At 44.6% G+C, this 17,496-nt stretch overlaps 3 protein-coding genes across 3 annotated transcripts; all 3 read right to left on the minus strand.

Moving 5' to 3' along the window:
* Positions 1 to 264: 264 nt before the first annotated feature.
* LOC100835125 (BTB/POZ domain-containing protein At2g24240) lies at positions 265 to 2,432 on the minus strand. The gene has a single exon (XM_003572661.4). It carries the CDS (start codon positions 1,879 to 1,881, stop codon positions 475 to 477), a length of 1,407 nt encoding a protein of 468 aa, XP_003572709.1. The 5' UTR covers positions 1,882 to 2,432; the 3' UTR covers positions 265 to 474.
* A 1,264-nt stretch (positions 2,433 to 3,696) lies between these two features.
* On the minus strand, positions 3,697 to 10,452 carry LOC100823597 (muscle M-line assembly protein unc-89). The gene is made up of 14 exons (XM_003575296.4): positions 10,040 to 10,452; positions 9,456 to 9,659; positions 9,196 to 9,377; positions 8,760 to 8,886; positions 8,462 to 8,662; positions 8,062 to 8,112; positions 7,352 to 7,975; positions 6,925 to 7,029; positions 6,200 to 6,282; positions 5,744 to 5,795; positions 5,552 to 5,620; positions 5,436 to 5,470; positions 4,667 to 4,738; positions 3,697 to 4,587 (listed from the first exon to the last, which is right to left on the minus strand). Exons 1-14 carry the CDS (start codon positions 10,145 to 10,147, stop codon positions 3,987 to 3,989), a joined length of 2,514 nt encoding a protein of 837 aa, XP_003575344.1. The 5' UTR covers positions 10,148 to 10,452; the 3' UTR covers positions 3,697 to 3,986.
* A 4,862-nt stretch (positions 10,453 to 15,314) lies between these two features.
* On the minus strand, positions 15,315 to 16,471 carry LOC100823901 (temperature-induced lipocalin-1). The gene is made up of 2 exons (XM_003575297.3): positions 15,910 to 16,471; positions 15,315 to 15,736 (listed from the first exon to the last, which is right to left on the minus strand). Exons 1-2 carry the CDS (start codon positions 16,303 to 16,305, stop codon positions 15,551 to 15,553), a joined length of 582 nt encoding a protein of 193 aa, XP_003575345.1. The 5' UTR covers positions 16,306 to 16,471; the 3' UTR covers positions 15,315 to 15,550.
* Between the last annotated feature and the right edge of the window lie 1,025 nt (positions 16,472 to 17,496).

Genomic DNA, 17,496 nt, shown 5'->3' on the forward strand with positions numbered 1-17,496 from the left:
CCTAGTCACTTAATCAGTACTGAACCGCTGATGACATCTAGTGCTTGGCTGCTCGCATCTTTACAAACAGTAGCCGAGAAACATCACGGAATGATTTTGACACAACCGTTCATTTTATTTTACTTTATTTTTCTGATATTGACACAACAACACCTACAATTGAGTGAGTAGTGATGTACAAAAGCTCAGCAATAATAATCAACGTTTGGTGATCAATATAAGAAAGAATTGGCAAAACAAAACGAGCAGCTTGCAACAAAGGTGTTTGTAGATAATGACAACAATCCATCCGTATCTATATTCCATTTTGGAAGTACTGTAGTACTATATGTTTAGTGAAACTTCAATCTTCACTGTTCTTTTGACAATGATGAGAAAGTTACAGTGTGTTTCTCTATCAAAAGTCAAGTCAAAACCTCTGTCAGCAATCCTCTCTCTTGACACAAATTAACACTAATCAAATCCCCAGAAAAGTCAGATGATCGGCGGGGGCGGCGTCTCCCAGACATCGAACACATTCTCCTCGTTATGCAGGGCGAAAAGGCGGCCCCCGCCGATGGAGAAGTCACAAATGGCACCCCCGCCGTCGCTGCCCCGAAGCGTCGACGTCAGGGCATGATCGGGGCCGCTGAACACTGAGACGGCGTCATCCGTCGACGCGAAGAGCTGCCCGCCGTGCGCGGCGAGCTTGGGGTAGCACGTCTCCTCGGCGTGCATCGCCTTCTTCGTCTTCCTCAACAGCTTGCTCCGGGACCTCCAGCGGACGCCGCCAGCGTTGCTCCGGAGGTCAAGGAACCCCAGGTCGTCGTACTGGTTGACCACGCAGACGGACCGGCCGTCGTCCATGGCGACGGCGTGCACCGCGTGCTTGTCCTCGAGCGAGGCCGGCGTGCCCACGTCGGACCACGACCACGCGACGTCCTTGGCCCGGAAGTCCAGCACGCTGATGAAGGAGGAGTCCGTCCGGGGGAACATGGTGGCCGCCATGAGCGTGCTGGTTCCCTCCAGCCACTGGAGCTTGTCCGCGTCGCCCAGCGCGCAGCCGGGCGGCTCGTAGAAGAAGTCCGTCTGCTGTCCCGTGGTGGCGTCCCACGCGCCCACGCCGTACTCGTTGAGCCGACCCTTGCAGCTCGCGAAGATCTTGGAGTTCTGCCGGTCGTCGAAGGCTAGCGCCCCGGGGGTGAAGGGCCTGGGTTGTTTGTCGTGCGTGACGCGGAAGCGATGGCGGATTTCGCCTGTGAGCGCCGAGAAGACGGCCAAGCCGCCATTGCCGTGGTGTCCGTCTCGTCTGCCGCCACTGCCGGGGCGCTCGCGCGCGGCGAGGAGGAGCGTGGACGCGTCGAGATAAGCGGCGTCGTTGACGGGCGCGTGGTCGAGGTGCACGGGCGGGCGCTCCTCGAGCATCCAGTTGTAGACGCGCACCAGGGCGCCGCCGTGCGCGACGCAGCAGCCGCCGTCGGGGGCGGCGCGGACGGCCGTGCCGTCGTGGCCCGGGGCGCGGCCAGGGCCAGGCACGGACGCGGCCAGGCGGAGGCGGTCGCCGTCGAAGCCGTCGCCGTCCTCCAAGCGCGCGGCGCGGACGCGGTCCAGCAGGCCGTAGTAGAGCGCCTCGCGGCAGAGCGCGCGCTCGGAGACGTGCGGGGGCACGCTGAGCGCGCCCGTGCGGAGCAGGTCCAGCAGCACCGCGAAGCAGGCCGGGTCGCGGTCGATGAAGTACTCCGCCGCGGCCGCGGGGCCGGCGTTCCAGGAGGCGTCGACCATGGCGCCGAGCATGGTGTCGCGCCCCGCGGAGGAGAGCGTGGCCGCCGTCGTCTCGAACACCTTGCCGCCGACGTTCAGCCGCACGCGCCCGCGGCCGGCCGCCGCTGCAGGCGTGCACATGGTGCGCGGCAGGCGCTGACAGGAGCAGGAGGCGAGGCACCAAATCTTTTCGTTGGCTGGGTCGAGGGAGCTTGGCGTATATAACGGCCGCAGCGTTGTTCCGTACGTGCAGGGTGTTTTTTCTGGGCGGAGAAAAGGTCGGGTTCAGGTTTTTCAGGTGGCGACGGAACCGAGGACCTGATCGCGCGGGACGCGTCACCCGACCCACGGCCAAGGATGTTTTTCCTTGTACGCGAGACGAGGTTAAAGCGTCTGGGTTTTGGGGATCAGCGGACGGATTTGGTGCATCGGTGGGGGGCGGCACGACAGGACTGGTTTACGGAGTGGGTTTATACTTTGGATGCGTGGTGTGCCTTTGTCTTTGGTGAGTGCCGCACGGGGAACGGGGAAATCGGAACTCATATCTGCCTCGAGCACCCAAGACTGTAGTGGATTAGAAAGTTCTGTGTGGGTCGGTTGGAGATCATGAACCACTTACCGGAAGCACTTTGGATGCTGGATTGAACTTAAAGAATAGAAATACTTGAAAGGGTGTGTGTAGGCATATCGCGCAATTATAACCGTGGCCTGGGACTGCGCTTTGCTTTGCGTTCTCTGTCCGTCAATCCAAGTGAGACAAATACCAAGTGAAAAAGGATACCAAGAATTTGGTCTTAGCAGCTAGCGCCGGATAACCTTCAAGACATTTCTTCTTCTAAGAGACAATTCTATTGTTTCGACCAAGTGCAGCGGATGACCAATTAATAAAAGATGACCACCACTCACGCTAAAACACGCATGGGCGGCCTAATCCCACTATCTCCTTCTGTACAGAGAATGCAAACGCGCTCCTAAATTAGGAGTCCTAATCCAGCTGACTCTTCTATTCAGCTTGACCACTGGGAGACAGGAGACTGAAACCACTGCAAGCCCATTCCAATTTTCCAAATGGCTAGCGACATTCCAAAGGCTATGTCCTGGTGCTTTCGAGTGGGTGAGTTGACCTCTTCACCAGCACCAGGGTCCGGGGCGTTCCTCCTGACGGCTTTGGATATGTTCCAACTTCCCAACCAAGGTGGAATTGTTGACCTGGTCACTATCTGCCAATTGTGGATGTTCATGTCACGTGAGAACAGACGACCAAGTCGACAGTAGTTGATTGATCTGTGTAAAAGGAGGAAACAGTACTCACTGCACGACGCTGGAAACGCAGAACGTGCTGCCGAGATGCGCACTTGCTTCTGAACATTCCTGGGCTCTGGAATTTATTCCTTGCTTACACTTTTTTATTGAATGATGCTTATAATCTGTTCACGGTTCCAGCAAACCTGTCTGGACTTGCTGGACAGGGCACGGGTGAGGTCTCTGCAACCAGACAGGAAAACGTCAGCCAGGGTACATCAAATTAGCTGCAGAATCCAATGTAAACAAGTTATAGTGAAACTGCATATTGAGAACTTACCAACGGCCTGATCTTCACCATCACCAACAAACAGTTTTCGAGATACATCTCTGAAACCAGCAGCACTACTGCTTCCACTCCCCTACAGCGTTCGTTAAAAAAAAAACTCTACAGCTACAAAATATCGAACTACTAAAGCATGCACATTTGACAGACGAGTACCACCCTTAAAGAGGTAGCCACTGCCATCAGTAGGCATACACTGCTAAAAAAAAGAAAAAAAAGGAATAAATACTACGGTACCTACGAGATGAGCATGACCTCCAAAACAGCATTTGCAATGTGCGACCGGCAGGAGAGAACCTGCACAGGTGCTACAAAGGATCGAAAACCTGCACGTCAGCTACAAAGAATATATAAAGCTGCACGTCTGATAAAAACTCACAGATCAAATAGCCTATATAAATTGAACATCAATAAACTGGCTACAACATCATCCATAGGTTCCATCATGCATCCAACAACACAAGTTACGCCTAGCATTACAGCTACTGCAAACGTTTCTTGCTAACAGCTCCCTACCTACAACACGATGATGCCCAATCAGCAGACAATTTAATGGGTAACCGACAATAATACATAATCCATACACGGTGCAATGTGCCAACACCGATGACTAAAGAGAGGGAACCCATTTACAAGACAAGTTCACGGGCGACCAAGTTTAAGCCTTCCTTCTGCGCTTATTTCCAGCTGATGCCTTGCCAGATGCCTCCTGCTCCAATTCAGATGCCTCAGCTTCTTTCTCCTTCCGCTTCTCTTTGACAGATCCACTATCAGCTGTAGGAGTAGCAGCAACTTTCGGTTTCCGGCCTGGCCTACCTTTGACAGATCCATCACCTGATTTGTTTTCATCCTTTGAATCCTTGCCCTTGCCGGATGCCTCCTGCATTTCAGATGCCTCAGCTTCTTTGTCCTTCAGCTTCTCTTTGACAGACTCATCTTCAGCTGCAGGAGTAACAGCAGCTTTTGGTTTCCGACCTGGCCTACCTTTCACAGATCCATCACCGGATTTGCTTTCATCCTTGCCCTTGCTGCTGTCTTTAGGAACATCAACCTTTGTCTTGTCAGCTGATTGAGTGGCTTTGTCCTTGGATCCCTTTTCACCTTCCCTCTTAAGATCACTGCCAGTTTTGGGTGTCGCTTTGGCATCCTTGCTAGCAATTTTCCCCTTTGATTTACTTGGAGTAGTAGATGGCATGCCACCATTGTTTGGGCGCCATCCTTTCGGGCGGCCCCTTTTCTTCGGAAGACTCCCTCCATCACTGCCATCGTGCAGAAAACAGTAGTCTCAGAAGAGTTGTAAGCAAACATCCATATGGCTTCTATGTGTCAATTACTTACCTTTTAGGTGTTTCAGTTTTTTCTTCCTTCACTGACTGAACAGAGTTTCCTCTCCCTTTTCTGCCACGTCGCCTGGTTGAAACAATCAGTAACAAAAATTAAATAAATAACGCCTCTTGGCTCTTGGGGATGTTCGGCAACAGTTCAGAACAACGCTTTTAAGTTTTAACTTTGCTGAAACAAGTCCGAATTATTAAAAGGGTTCGAAATTGGGATAACTGGTGAGTGATAAGGTGAATTGGATTTGCAGTTCCCAAGAATTGGCAAGAGACACATACTTTCCTTGAACTTTTTAAGATTTGGCTGACAGTAGTATTTTTTCAGTGGAAACCACAAATCCACAACAATTCCAGAATCAAAGATCTGAGACCTGATTGGCATGCTACCAGAATCACTCAACTAGAACCGGAATGATATGAACAAGCGAAATGACCATAATAAACCAATGCCCAGTGTTGATCGAAACAACAATGGAAACCAGGGAGGTAAAATGGACAAACGTGTCCTCAAGAAACACATCGGAAGCACAAGGTTGGCCTACTTGCACTGTGCACCCAGATATATTCAGTTGTGTGTGTAGATTTAATGAAGTTATACATATGAATGCACGTGCATGTGAACTGAGAAATCAATACAATCGTGTAACCTGGTGCTAAGTCTGATGAAGCAAGAATCAACATCCAACTCTTCAGTGCATAATTATCGGCAAATTAAACAGTATTTCAACACCATAGGGTACAGGAGTGGGATAAAATATGATTTTACTTACGTCTCAGTTGCCACGTCAGGAGTTCTGTCTTTTTCCTGCAAGAAGAACGGTTAGTCAGAAAGAAGTTTAGAAAACATACACCTAATATTATCAGGAAGTCAAAAACATGTGCATACCTCACCAATGAAGTCCCATTTTTCATCCCTAAGCAGTAGTACCTCCACATCTCCATCATCATACGCTACCTAGGCTCCAAAATACAAGAGCCAACAAGAAAAGATAAAAAAGAAATGAACAACAGATTTTCAATCAAAATTAGTTCATGTAAACAAAATAGCCACAGCAAGGACATAAAACTGTGTACAAACCTTGTGCCTTTTTGAGTTAGTATCAAATGAGTCAACAATACCCTTATAAAACCTGCAAATGTAAAATAAGTCTTAAAATAGAGCACTAACAACAAAAACAATAAGGTAACCAGACTTAACAGAGTGGATCCACATCAACAATGAGGCAAAATGGTTGAAATTTAAAAAGAAAACCAGAGTTTCTAAATTTAAATGAGAATATAAGTTTTGATGTACCATTTTGACAGAAATTTGAAACAACTTCAATGTAGATTTATATAACTGCTATAAAAAATAATCAGGTAGTTGAAATTGAGCTAATAAATGGCACGAAATATCATATCTACATCTACTTCACTTAGATAAACATTGTACTAGTAATAATTACTAATCCTTTATAATAGAATAGGAGAATCCAGGAATTAACTATGCTAAGAACGTGCTACATTTCAGATGTATAATATCCATCCCACTTACATCTCATCATCTGGCCACCATACTTTAATCCTTGAACCAACTAGGCTACCATCCAGGCCTTTGTTTTTTCTTGAACGAGGAGTCTATTAAGAGCATGTGAAATTGACAGTCAGATTAACTAGACAAACACGTGCAAGATCTGGAGCAGTCAGAAAAGCAAGGAAAAGAAACTAAAATGATAACACAGGGGAAAAGAAAAGTAAGGTGATGCAAAATGATAGCACAGGGGATGTCAGCATTGAAGATCTTGAGAAACTAGAAGCTCAACTGCAAGTTTTTAAAACAACTGTGGACATTATGAGAATCTGAATCAATTGAATAGGCTAGGACCATGATGGTGATTTGTTAGGTTGCACTGACAAACTCTATTTAAACTCTTTTTATTGCAACCAAAGATATTGCAAACGGTCCAGGCATGTGCACAGCCACCTGTTGAAAACTATTTCAACAAATAGAAGTATCAAATTTTGACCTATTGCATAGCAAATGAAGCACAAAAAGGGGGGCTATCTGCCCTCTCTACAGGACAGGCAGATGTACTAAACAGGAGTTGCAGTATGCACATTACATTTAACTTTTAGCTGCAGAATGACAATTCACTCGTGTTACACTTTTATAAGTAATGAACAAAATGTGAGCAAAAGCAGGTGAAACAATTAAGCCAGAGACCAAAATATTTACAGCAATAATCAAGTATTCAAATGTAACCAAGTGCTATTGAATACCTCTTCAGTCTCTTGCTCACGCTTCCTCTTCATCCCACTATTTTCCCTGCCTTGACCCTTGGTTCTACCTGACCCCTTGGCCAGAGACTTTGGTGTGGCCATTTCCTGTATCAAATTTATTAGGGTGTTAATAACCAACCAAACTATGATACCACATTTAGAATTGTTGATTGCTCATGCAATTGAAGCTCTGGGTTATAACTTCCAGCAAAGGTAGGTTCTTCACAGCCACTGAATTGCAAGAATAACTGATACGATATGTACTACTAGCATTAATTTAAGTACTCGTGAAAATACATTGTGAGGTACTAAAAAAATAGAAATCCAGCAGAACATATAAGAAAGATTGGATACTGCAGGAAAATCACTGTGAAAAGCAGACACCTTTAATATGTGTACCAAAATCAGTGAGTGATAAGAAAATAACCTTCAGAGTCGGATCCTTGGCAGTGTCATCCTCAGAGAGGGTTTCATCCTTGTGGTTTTGCTGCTTCTTTGATGATTCTTCTTCACCAGCCTTTCTTGTGGAAGACTTGACATCATCCTTAGCTGACCGTTTTGTTAACTTTCCAGCTGAATTAGTAGCCTCAGCCTTCTTCAAATCTAAACCCGAAGGTTTGTTATTTCTACCAGCCTTCTTCTCTGATGACTTTGGTCCAGGGGGGCGGCCTCGTTTTGGCTTAACTACATCAGCAAGCTTTGATGTCTTATCAGCCACTCCATTTACGGCCTTTTTATCTGCAGACAACTCTCCAGATGTGTCTTTGTCGATATCAACATCAGAATGTGGAGTTGCCTCAGACTTGCTGGATTTGAGCTTCAGGCCTTTGTCTGAATCAACTTCAGATGATTTCTTGGGCTTTGCATCAAGAGATTCTGCGCCTTCACTGTTACCAGATTTCAACTGACCAACATCTTCTGCGTCTTCAGTATTGCAAGGCTTATCTTTTGGTGAAGGTGGTGCTTCACTAGCTTCATTATTATCAACTGGAGTTGCACCACTGCTAATAGCAGTAGTTGGAGTACCATCTTGCTCCACTTTCGAAGATTCCTGGAAACAGAAATGTGATGTTGTACCATCAACCATTTCTATAAGAGATCCATTTCCATGAATATGCAAAATGCAGAGCAACATACCTGAGGTAACTCGTCAGAAATAGTCCTTTCAGAAAGTTTGCCATCATCCACCTGAACATCAGAAACCAAAAGTAAGGACAGACGCATCCATGCAGTCAAACACCACGCAGATAACATATTATTCTTTTTCATAGATCAGCTGATGACCTGAACTATTCGTTAAGTTATTACTCTGACCAGGTAGTCCTACAGGCTAAGACCATAAAAGCAATCACAGTTTCATCTTCTAAGTGACCCATTCCGTTCTATTCAAGAGAACTGGGGAAAATCATGAATTGTAGGCATATCGTACAATACAGAAATTTCCACATAGCACGTAAAATAATCATAGACAATCTAAATTTAATGAAGTGCAAAAATCTCCTAATACTGGTTGTCACATGTAAGTAATTGAACTGACCGTGTCCTTCCCAGAAGGATCAACGTTGTTGTCTTCCTTGACAACTTCAGCATCTTCACAAACCAGCGTGACAACTTTGCTGTAATCATCCAGGGAAGTGCCTTCAACTTGAAGTAACTCCAGCAATATTGGTTTCAGTTTCTCAGCATCACATGAACTTATCACCTTCTCTGCAAGTTCAAAAGAAGCTGGAGATTTTTCCTGGAAAGAGAAAACAAAACCATTAGATCATTGAAATCTCTCTTCTTTGGAATGTAAATCCACAAGGATCAACATCAAGAAAGTTGAAAGCATATACCCTCTCTTCATTTCTGACATTTTGGAGAAGACATGACACAAGAGCAGTCTGTACTTCTTCACTCTCATCTATTACCAGTCTCATTGTTGTCACCATAGATGATATGACATATTCAGGATGGTTTGATCTGAAATATGAGATGGTAAAGAAAGTTATTTTCATCAGAATCAATACAAAGAATACAGTAGATGCATCTAAAATTATAATATCTCGCCAACAGTTTATGGATCATTTGATTAGACATATGAGATGATAAAAATGTTTTATTCATCAGAATTCATGCAAAGACTACAATGGATACATCTAAATGATCTAATATCTTTCTTAAAAACTCCTAGAGGATAAAGCTTGGCAAAACATAAAACATATCCAGAGAGGTACCTAAACTAAGATAAATAGATGAAACTAAGATAAATAACAGTAAGAGGTTTCTTACGACACAGTTTTGAAGAAGTGGTTAAACATATCCCGTATCAGATCATCCAGCTCAAGATCTAACATCACCACACATGACCGGACCTTTGCCACAGTGTCAAGGATTGAAAAAATCCTTGCAAAGGACGGGCTCTCAATATCATCTAAATTCTGAAATGCCCCCACAATTATGGAAAACACATCCTGAAACAAAGTAAACAGCACATGTCAGAATACAAAATACAGAACGAAACAATCTTGTAATCAGGAAAGATACAGTACCTTCATAACATTATCATCATATGGGGCCTCAGGTGCAGTGATCCTTGTAATCTCAGATATACAGGATGCTACACCAAGTTTGACATCAGCGTTAGAGTGACTCAGCAGGTCTTCCCTAACCAGGGCAGCCATTGCTGGGCGGACAGCATCAGATGTGCTTCCTGGAGGTGATTGTTCCACTCGCGTCAAATAATCCTCGACCTCCTGCATGAAAACGAGATCGATTTTGATGAAATCAAACGAGCGACTTTAAGCTAGAATAACCGCTGCCATGATTAGACTGAAGAAACATCTACATGAATACTAGACAGCAGAGGTATGCATATCAAGGAAGCTAACACCTCGGTGGCTCTGTACATCAATAATCCACCATGGAAACTACCCTAAAAACAGTTAAAATACTCCGTTTTTCTGCTAGAACGAAGAATTGGGCAAAATCAAGAGAATAAGCGACGAAATAAACCTAAAGCAATCCAAAACAAACAATCATCCAAAGGGGATACAACCAGAGATAGAAATCCCACAAACAACTGAGAAAGCATAAGAACAAAAGTAAACACAGGAAGTTGGGAGAGAAGGCTCACGGCGAGGAGCTTGAGCAGGCCGTCGGCGTCGTCGGGCGCCGCCTGCAAGCGGGCCCCGACATCCCTGAGTTGCTCCTCGAGCTCGTTGTTCGCCCCCTCCGCCGCCATTTCAGGCCACGGGAAAAGCCGAATCGGGGCGCTGGCCGCCCAGATCGGAGCGCCGGCGCAGAGATCTACAGCCGCTAGGGTTTCCCCTGGCGACGCGGTGGGCGGAGAAGGGCTCGGTGTCCCTCCCACGCGAAGGAGAGAGGCTTAAGGAGGCGACAGGGAGGGTGGCGGTGAACGGTGGTGGTGACGAGAGAGATTTGTCTAGAACTCCCAACGCCCCGCTCCCTTTCCACGACGAGACGCGATTGCGGTGCGGTTCTCCGTGGCTTTGCTCGGGCTTGCGTTGTTGCGGCAGGGGTGGAATCGGCGGGCGATTTATGGAGGGGGTTTGGGCCAGTTCGGCGCGGCCTGCCAATTTTGCGTCGCCCACGGACGCGTCGGGCGCAATGGAGTTTTGGTTTTGGGCGCCCTTGCGTCCGTCCCCGCAGCCCCGTCCGTCCGTTCCAGGAGCCGCCGCCGGGCAGGGCCAGGATTGCCCTTGGTACCATCTGGACGGTCGATTCCGTGGAGCGGACCGCCCGATGATTGCCACGATGCTCGCTCTGCCCGAATTGGCAATTTTGCCTAGGGTTTTGGCCATCCTGTATGCAAACCACGAACAATCATGTCAAAAAGAACCATGAACAATAAGAAAAGAGCGAATTGGGAACTTTTTTTTCAAAGAGGTACATAGGCAACCATGGTGGGCGGCGCCGCCGCGCCGACTCGACGAGGTTCCAGAAACAAAAGAAGACCAGTGGTCTTGGAGTCGTCAAAGGAGAAAAGATGCGACGGGCGAAAGACCGAAAAATAAAAATGGCGAGGAAGAGTGCGGCGAGAGGTAGGAGACGACGGTTCGAGAAGAAGGGTTTATAAATACAGGCGGGGGAGGGGGGGTCTTTCGGTCGCCGCAATCCAACGGTTGCGTCTAGTTTTATATAAAAAGCAATGTGCTTCAGCACCTCATACGCAGCACGTGATAAATAAAATGTATATTCTATTATGTTGCGGCATATGACAGCATCACGCATTTATCATGCGGTGGCACCGATGGTAATGACAAACCTTCTAGAAACACCACAGAGGCTTGTTGGCGAGGATGTCTGATCCGTCATGAAAGATGGTGAATGGTGGGTGTAACTCTCCACGGTAGATTTCTATAATAGACTATAAGCAAGGTGGATGTTGTCGCTGAAAAGTTCTCAACCAATCATCAAAATTAACTCTCGCCGAAGTGAGTTGGAGATGTGAGCTTTAGGGTTTGGCACCGCTTTGAGTTCACTATCATGATGGAGGAAGCAGGTTGGTGGAGTTCTAGAAATTATGGGTATAAGGACCAAATACGGTGGGATCATAAATCGATCTAAGGGGGATTTACATCGCTAAAGTCCAAAAACCAATGAAAAGAAAGGCTAGGAGCTTGTATAAGTTCATTGTATCTGTATACGAGCCCTCACAGTATGAGTTGTATATGATAGTTGTATCCATATACGTACACCAAGGGCTTATACCCGGAGCACCGACTCAAGGACCGCGATGAGTGATGGGATACAAAACGTACCCATGAGTACCGAAGTCCCTCAAACGAAGGAAAGTTATCCCTAGGACTAAGGTCGACGAGAATCCTACTAGGAGAGGAACCTACATGTAGGGTGTTTGCTAGGGTATTCTATTTGTTATGTTTGGTTATGATATGTTTATAGCTGCATATTGTTTACTTTGTTTTTTATGTTAGTTCTGATCAATCTTAGAGGATGGAAAAATAATGTGTGCAGTCGGAGCATTTTGACTTGCGGGGTGGACCCTAGTGACAAAAAAGATAAAAGGGGATAGCTACATTCTATGCCCCATGGTGGTGGATCGATTTTCCACTTCACGCCATTTTACGTAAAACAATCATTTGTACATTGTACTTTACTTTTGAATGTGCATGCTTGGTGAGAGTATTGGTGTGCATGCTCTTGGATGTATGGATGTGATGCCTATATAAATGTAAACAGTCATATATTTTTATTAACAATGACGTTAAAATATCTGAATAGATCATTACTCGTGTGTTATGCATGACATCATTTCTGTGAAAGACAAATCAATTGAAACCAAGAACATTGATCCATTACTCTACACAAGAAATCGTCCGCTTTCCTGTGTTGGAGCTTATTTTCTAACACCATTGCCCTATTCGTACTTTTTCATTGACCACTTCGAATAGGAAATTACAAATCATCTTGTTGTTTCACTCATCTTGGCAGCTAGCAAGACCATCGTAATTGACAACTACTTCGGTACCATTAGATCACATGAGTGCTTTTAGTGTCATTTCCGGTTTCTTAATCTCCAGCTAGTTCGATAAACCTTCGGTCACCCACCTAAGGGAAAATTGTCGCCGCTGCTAAACTCAATTTTAGGAGATCCAATAGTCATGATGTTTATTGTCAGCAGCAACCACTACAAAGGAGGATGAGACATTATGTGCTCATATGTTGTTCAAGTTACACGAAGCCGAAACCATAGTAGCTGAGTAGATTCGCAAGGGCACAAATCTGCATCCGGCCTAGATCTAGATCTCATCTAGCCGATGTACTAGAATAAAGGATAAATATTAGTAAAGATTAAAACAAATAATATAAAAAAATAAAAAAAAACTGTTAACACGAAGAAAATCTGCTTCTGCCCGATGCTGGTAGAAATATTAGTAAAGATTAAAACAAATAATATAATAAAATATAGAAAATCTAATAAATAATAGAGTAAAAGAGAATTTGTCGCATTTCTTTCCATTTTTGCACCCTTCATCGGTTACAATAAGAAATTTTCCACCATGTATATTTCTAGTTTTCTTTGCATTCTAACTATTTCTTTCTATTTTTACATTCCGCGTTGTATTACTTTCTGCTTTTACATTTCGTGTTGTATTTCTTTCTACTTTTACATTCCGCATCTTTGCACCAGAAACATAAACGTGTTTGCTTGTTTCTATTTTTACATTACGCGTTTTTGCAACAAATACATATGTGTATTTCTTTCTACTTTTACATTCCGCGTTGTGCTTCTTTCTAATTTTACATTATGTGTCTTTGCAACGGAAATATAAGCGCATTTCTTTTTACTTTTACATTCCGCGTCCTTGCACCATATACATAAGGGTGTTTCTTTCGACTTTTACATTCCACGTTGTGTTTTTCGTACTACTTTACATTTCGTGTTTTATTTCTTTCTACTTTTACATTCCGCATCTTTGCACCAGAAACATAAGCGTGTTCATTTCTTTCTATTTTTACATCCCGCGTTTTTGTAACAAATACATAAGCGTATTTCTTTCTACTTTTACATTCCGCGTTGTGCTTCTTTCCAATTTTACATTCCGCGTCCTTGCAACGTAAATATAAGCGTATTTCTTTCTACTTTTACATTCCACGTCCTTGCAACAGAAATATAAGTGTATTTCTTTCTACTTTTACAATCCGCGTCCTTGCACCATATACATAAATGTGTTTCTTTCTACTTTTACCTTCCATGTCTTTGAACCAAAAATACAAGTGTGTTTCTTTCTATTTGTACATTCCGCGTCTTTGCACCAGATACATAAGCATATTTCTTTCTACTTTTACACTATGTGTTGTGCTTCTATCTACATTTACATTCCGCGTCATTACACCAGAAATATAAGCGGAATCCATGCAATGAGCCAAAGTCATGTCAAATTTACTTGATATCAAATGGACGAAACCATGCTGCTACTTTTGGCAATCCAGCTTGTTACCCGTCATGTGGGCCCAGGCCTACGTGGCTCTGGCCAAACAACCACAAATCACCCGAAGGAAATATTAGTAAAGATTAAAACAAACAATATAATAAAATATAGAAAATCTAATAAATAATAGAGGAAAAGAGAATTTGGCGCATTTCTTTCCATTTTTGCACCCTTCATCAGTTGTTGTAAGAAATTTTCCACCATGTATATTTCTAGTTTTCTTTGAATTATAACAATTTCTTTCTATTTTTACATTCCACGCTGTATTACTTTCTGCTTTTACATTTCGTGTTGTATTTCTTTCTACTTTTACATTTTGCATCTTTGCACCAGAAACATAAGCGTGTTTGCTTGTTTCTATTTTTACATTACGCGTTTTTGCAACAAATACGTAAGCGTATTTATTTCTACTTTTACATTCCGTGTTGTTCTTCTTTCTAATTTTACATTATGTGTCTTTGCAACGGAAATATAAGCGCATTTCTTTATATTTTTACATTCCGCGTCCTTGCACCATATACATAAGCGTGTTTCTTTCTACTTTTAAATGAGTTGTGTTTCTTTCGTACTTTTACATTTCGTGTTGTATTTCTTTCTACTTTTACATTCCGCATCTTTGCACCAGAAACATAACCGTGTTTCTTTCTTTCTACTTTTGCATTCCGCGTTTTTGCAACAAATACATAAGTGTATTTCTTTCTACTTTTACATTCCGTGTTGTGCTTTTTTCTAATTTTACATTCCACGTCCTTGCAATGGAAATATAAGAGTATTTCTTTCTACTTTTACATTCCGCGTCCTTGCAACGAAAATATAAGCGTATTTCTTTCTACTTTTACATTCCGCGTCCTTGCACCATATACATAAATGTGTTTCTATCTACTTTTACATTCCGCGTCTTTGAACCAAAATACAAGCGTGTTTCTTTCTATTTGTACATTCCGCGTCTTTGCACCGGATACATAAGCATATTTCTTTCTACTTTTACACTATGTGTCGTGCTTCTATCTACATTTACATTGCACGAGAAATATAAGTGAAATCCATACAATGAGCCAAAATCATGTCAAATTTACTTGATATAAAATGACGAAACCATGCAATTACTTTTGGCAATCCAGCTTGTTAACCGACATGTGGGCCCAGCCTACATGGCTCTGGCCAAACAACCACAAATCACCCGATCAGACTAGGAGACGCACATTTAAGACCTATGATGAACAACTTAAAAAAGTATTATGATCCAAACGTGCTTTTCGAAGTTTCGGGATTAACTTATAACACCTTTAAAAAGAATTAGGACCTCCAACGTATTTTACTCATTCGTTTTCTACAAACTTTTGTTAATTTTTTTTTTACTTAGGACAAATCTAAAATACTATTCAAATAACAGAATAATGCAACGAAGACTGTACGTGTATAAGTTTTTTGAGGTGATGGCTGCAGTATAACTGTATTAGTTCACTAGCTTCATTTTCTCCAAACACAGATTGACAGTATAGCTACACCATAACAGGAGGAAGGCACACAAATATTCTATATACATACAGCAAAGATTGTTTTCCGATCGAGAGTCCCATTTATTCGCTACGGTACAGATTGATCAACTAATATTATGTATACTACGATAAAAGCACACATGATATCTCTTCCAGCACCAGTTTACTGAATCATTTACCAAAGAGCGACTTGAACCACCAGGACCCTTTGGTGTCGGCGGGCGCGGCGTCGCTCTCCGGCGGCGGGTCGCTCTGCGGCGTCTTGTGCAGCTTGGCCACGTCGTAGCCTTCCTCCTTGGCCTTCTCCAGCAGCTGCTCGTACACCTCCTCCTCGATCTGCGTCTTCCTGCACAGAATCTGCTTGCACACAAACAAGAACAATTAAGCATACACTCGCAACTGTAAACATATACGGAGTACTCCTCCCGTTACTAAATACTTCTAACTGTTTTAGTACAAACTTGTCGCCGCTACGAGTATTTAGGAACGGAGAGAGTATGTGTTAACTGAAAGTGCTCTATATTACGTACCCAGAGGTTTTTGCGGCGGGGCTCGCCGACGAGGGCGTACTGGTAGTCGGGGTCGACGTAGAGGACCCAGTAGTCGCCGACGACGGGGATGATGGGGAGGATGGGGGGCACGTAGAACTTGACCTTGAGCTTGGCCTCCTCGCTGGACGGGTCGGCCTTGTAGGCGGTGCCCTCGATGTAGTCGCGCTTCCCTTTGCTCCAGGTCTCGTTGAGCACGTGCACCGTGGCGCCGTCCTCCATGAGCTCGTACGTGGCGCGCGTGTCCCGCCCGTCCCGGGGCTGGAAGAAGTTTGGGAACGACGCGATCTCGTACCAGCGGCCCATGTACCGCGGCACGTCCAGACCAAGAACCACCCCCATCTCGCTCCCGCTCTTCTTCGCCGTCGCAGCTGCCATTTGTAATTTGTGTCTGACTCGAACGCTAGCTAGCTAGCTTTGTGAATGATCTTGGTTGCTTGATGGATGCAGCTGTAGTAGTGAGCTTTGCTTCAGATGGGTGGATTTATAGAAGCTGCCGTGGGAAGGGGGGGGGGGGGGGGGGGGTTCAGGGGGTTGTTAGCTTAGCTTGTTCGTAGGGAAGGAAGAGGGGGGGAAGAAGGAAGGCCGGGGGAGGATAAGGTGGTCGAAAGGACGTGGAGGGCTCTGGAACGCTTGTCGACCGTGTTTGTAAGTTTGTTTGCTTGCTCGGGGCTGGGCTCTACAAGCTCTATACGTGTAGTCGACTTCTGGCTTGCTCGTGAACGTGAAGGTTACCGCTTTCGCGGGACATGCGATCCATCGTCGTTTTGGCCTTTTGGTTTTCATCAATGGTAAAACAAATTTTAGCGTCCATTGACCAAATATCGATCGACCATTACGTGGGGGTTCATTGCTACGTACAGTTCACAAAACTCACGCTAAGCTGGCTCATCCATGCCTTTTCTTTTTTCACATCTTTTGAGAGGCATCCCGTGCAGTTTTTTTTGCTAATGAACTGCTATGTCTCGCCACCGATCCTGACAAATACACGTCAATTGCACACAAATTGGAAAACGTTCTCAACTTCTCCTACAAGTATTGTGGTTGGATCTATATTAACCTGAAGTTCTAAGCCACACAGAATTACTCCCAAGACCCAGGGACTACTTTCACACTGGGCTCCCTTTCCACACATACCTCTAGCTCTAGAGCACTCCGGAATGTGGTAGACATTTTGCTCAACCTTCCCCTGGCTGGTTCCTTGCCCCCCAAGGTTTAAACTCTACCCAACCAAGCATAAAGAGAAAACAAGAAACCATTCCGGCCGTATACCGGTTGTACGTGGGTAAACATCTCGAAAGGGATATTCAGGCTGCCTCCTCTACGAGCTAGTGTACATGCATGTCACTGCTTACACTCTTTGCGACTTTAGTTTATTTAGTTACTCCCTTCGTTCCAAAATAACTGGTCTCCGTCTCAAAATAAGTGACGTCAAATTGTATAACGAGTTTAGTTTATACAAATACACGTAAGTTATTTTGGAACGGAGAAAGTACGTGGTCCCGTAGACCCGTACCCCATGGCTCGCATGAGCACGTCTTCTCGACGCAGGGCTCACTCGCCGGCTGC

This window comes from Brachypodium distachyon, chromosome 3 (genome assembly GCF_000005505.3).
Source record: "Brachypodium distachyon strain Bd21 chromosome 3, Brachypodium_distachyon_v3.0, whole genome shotgun sequence".
Classification (NCBI taxonomy): Eukaryota; Viridiplantae; Streptophyta; class Magnoliopsida; order Poales; family Poaceae; genus Brachypodium; species Brachypodium distachyon.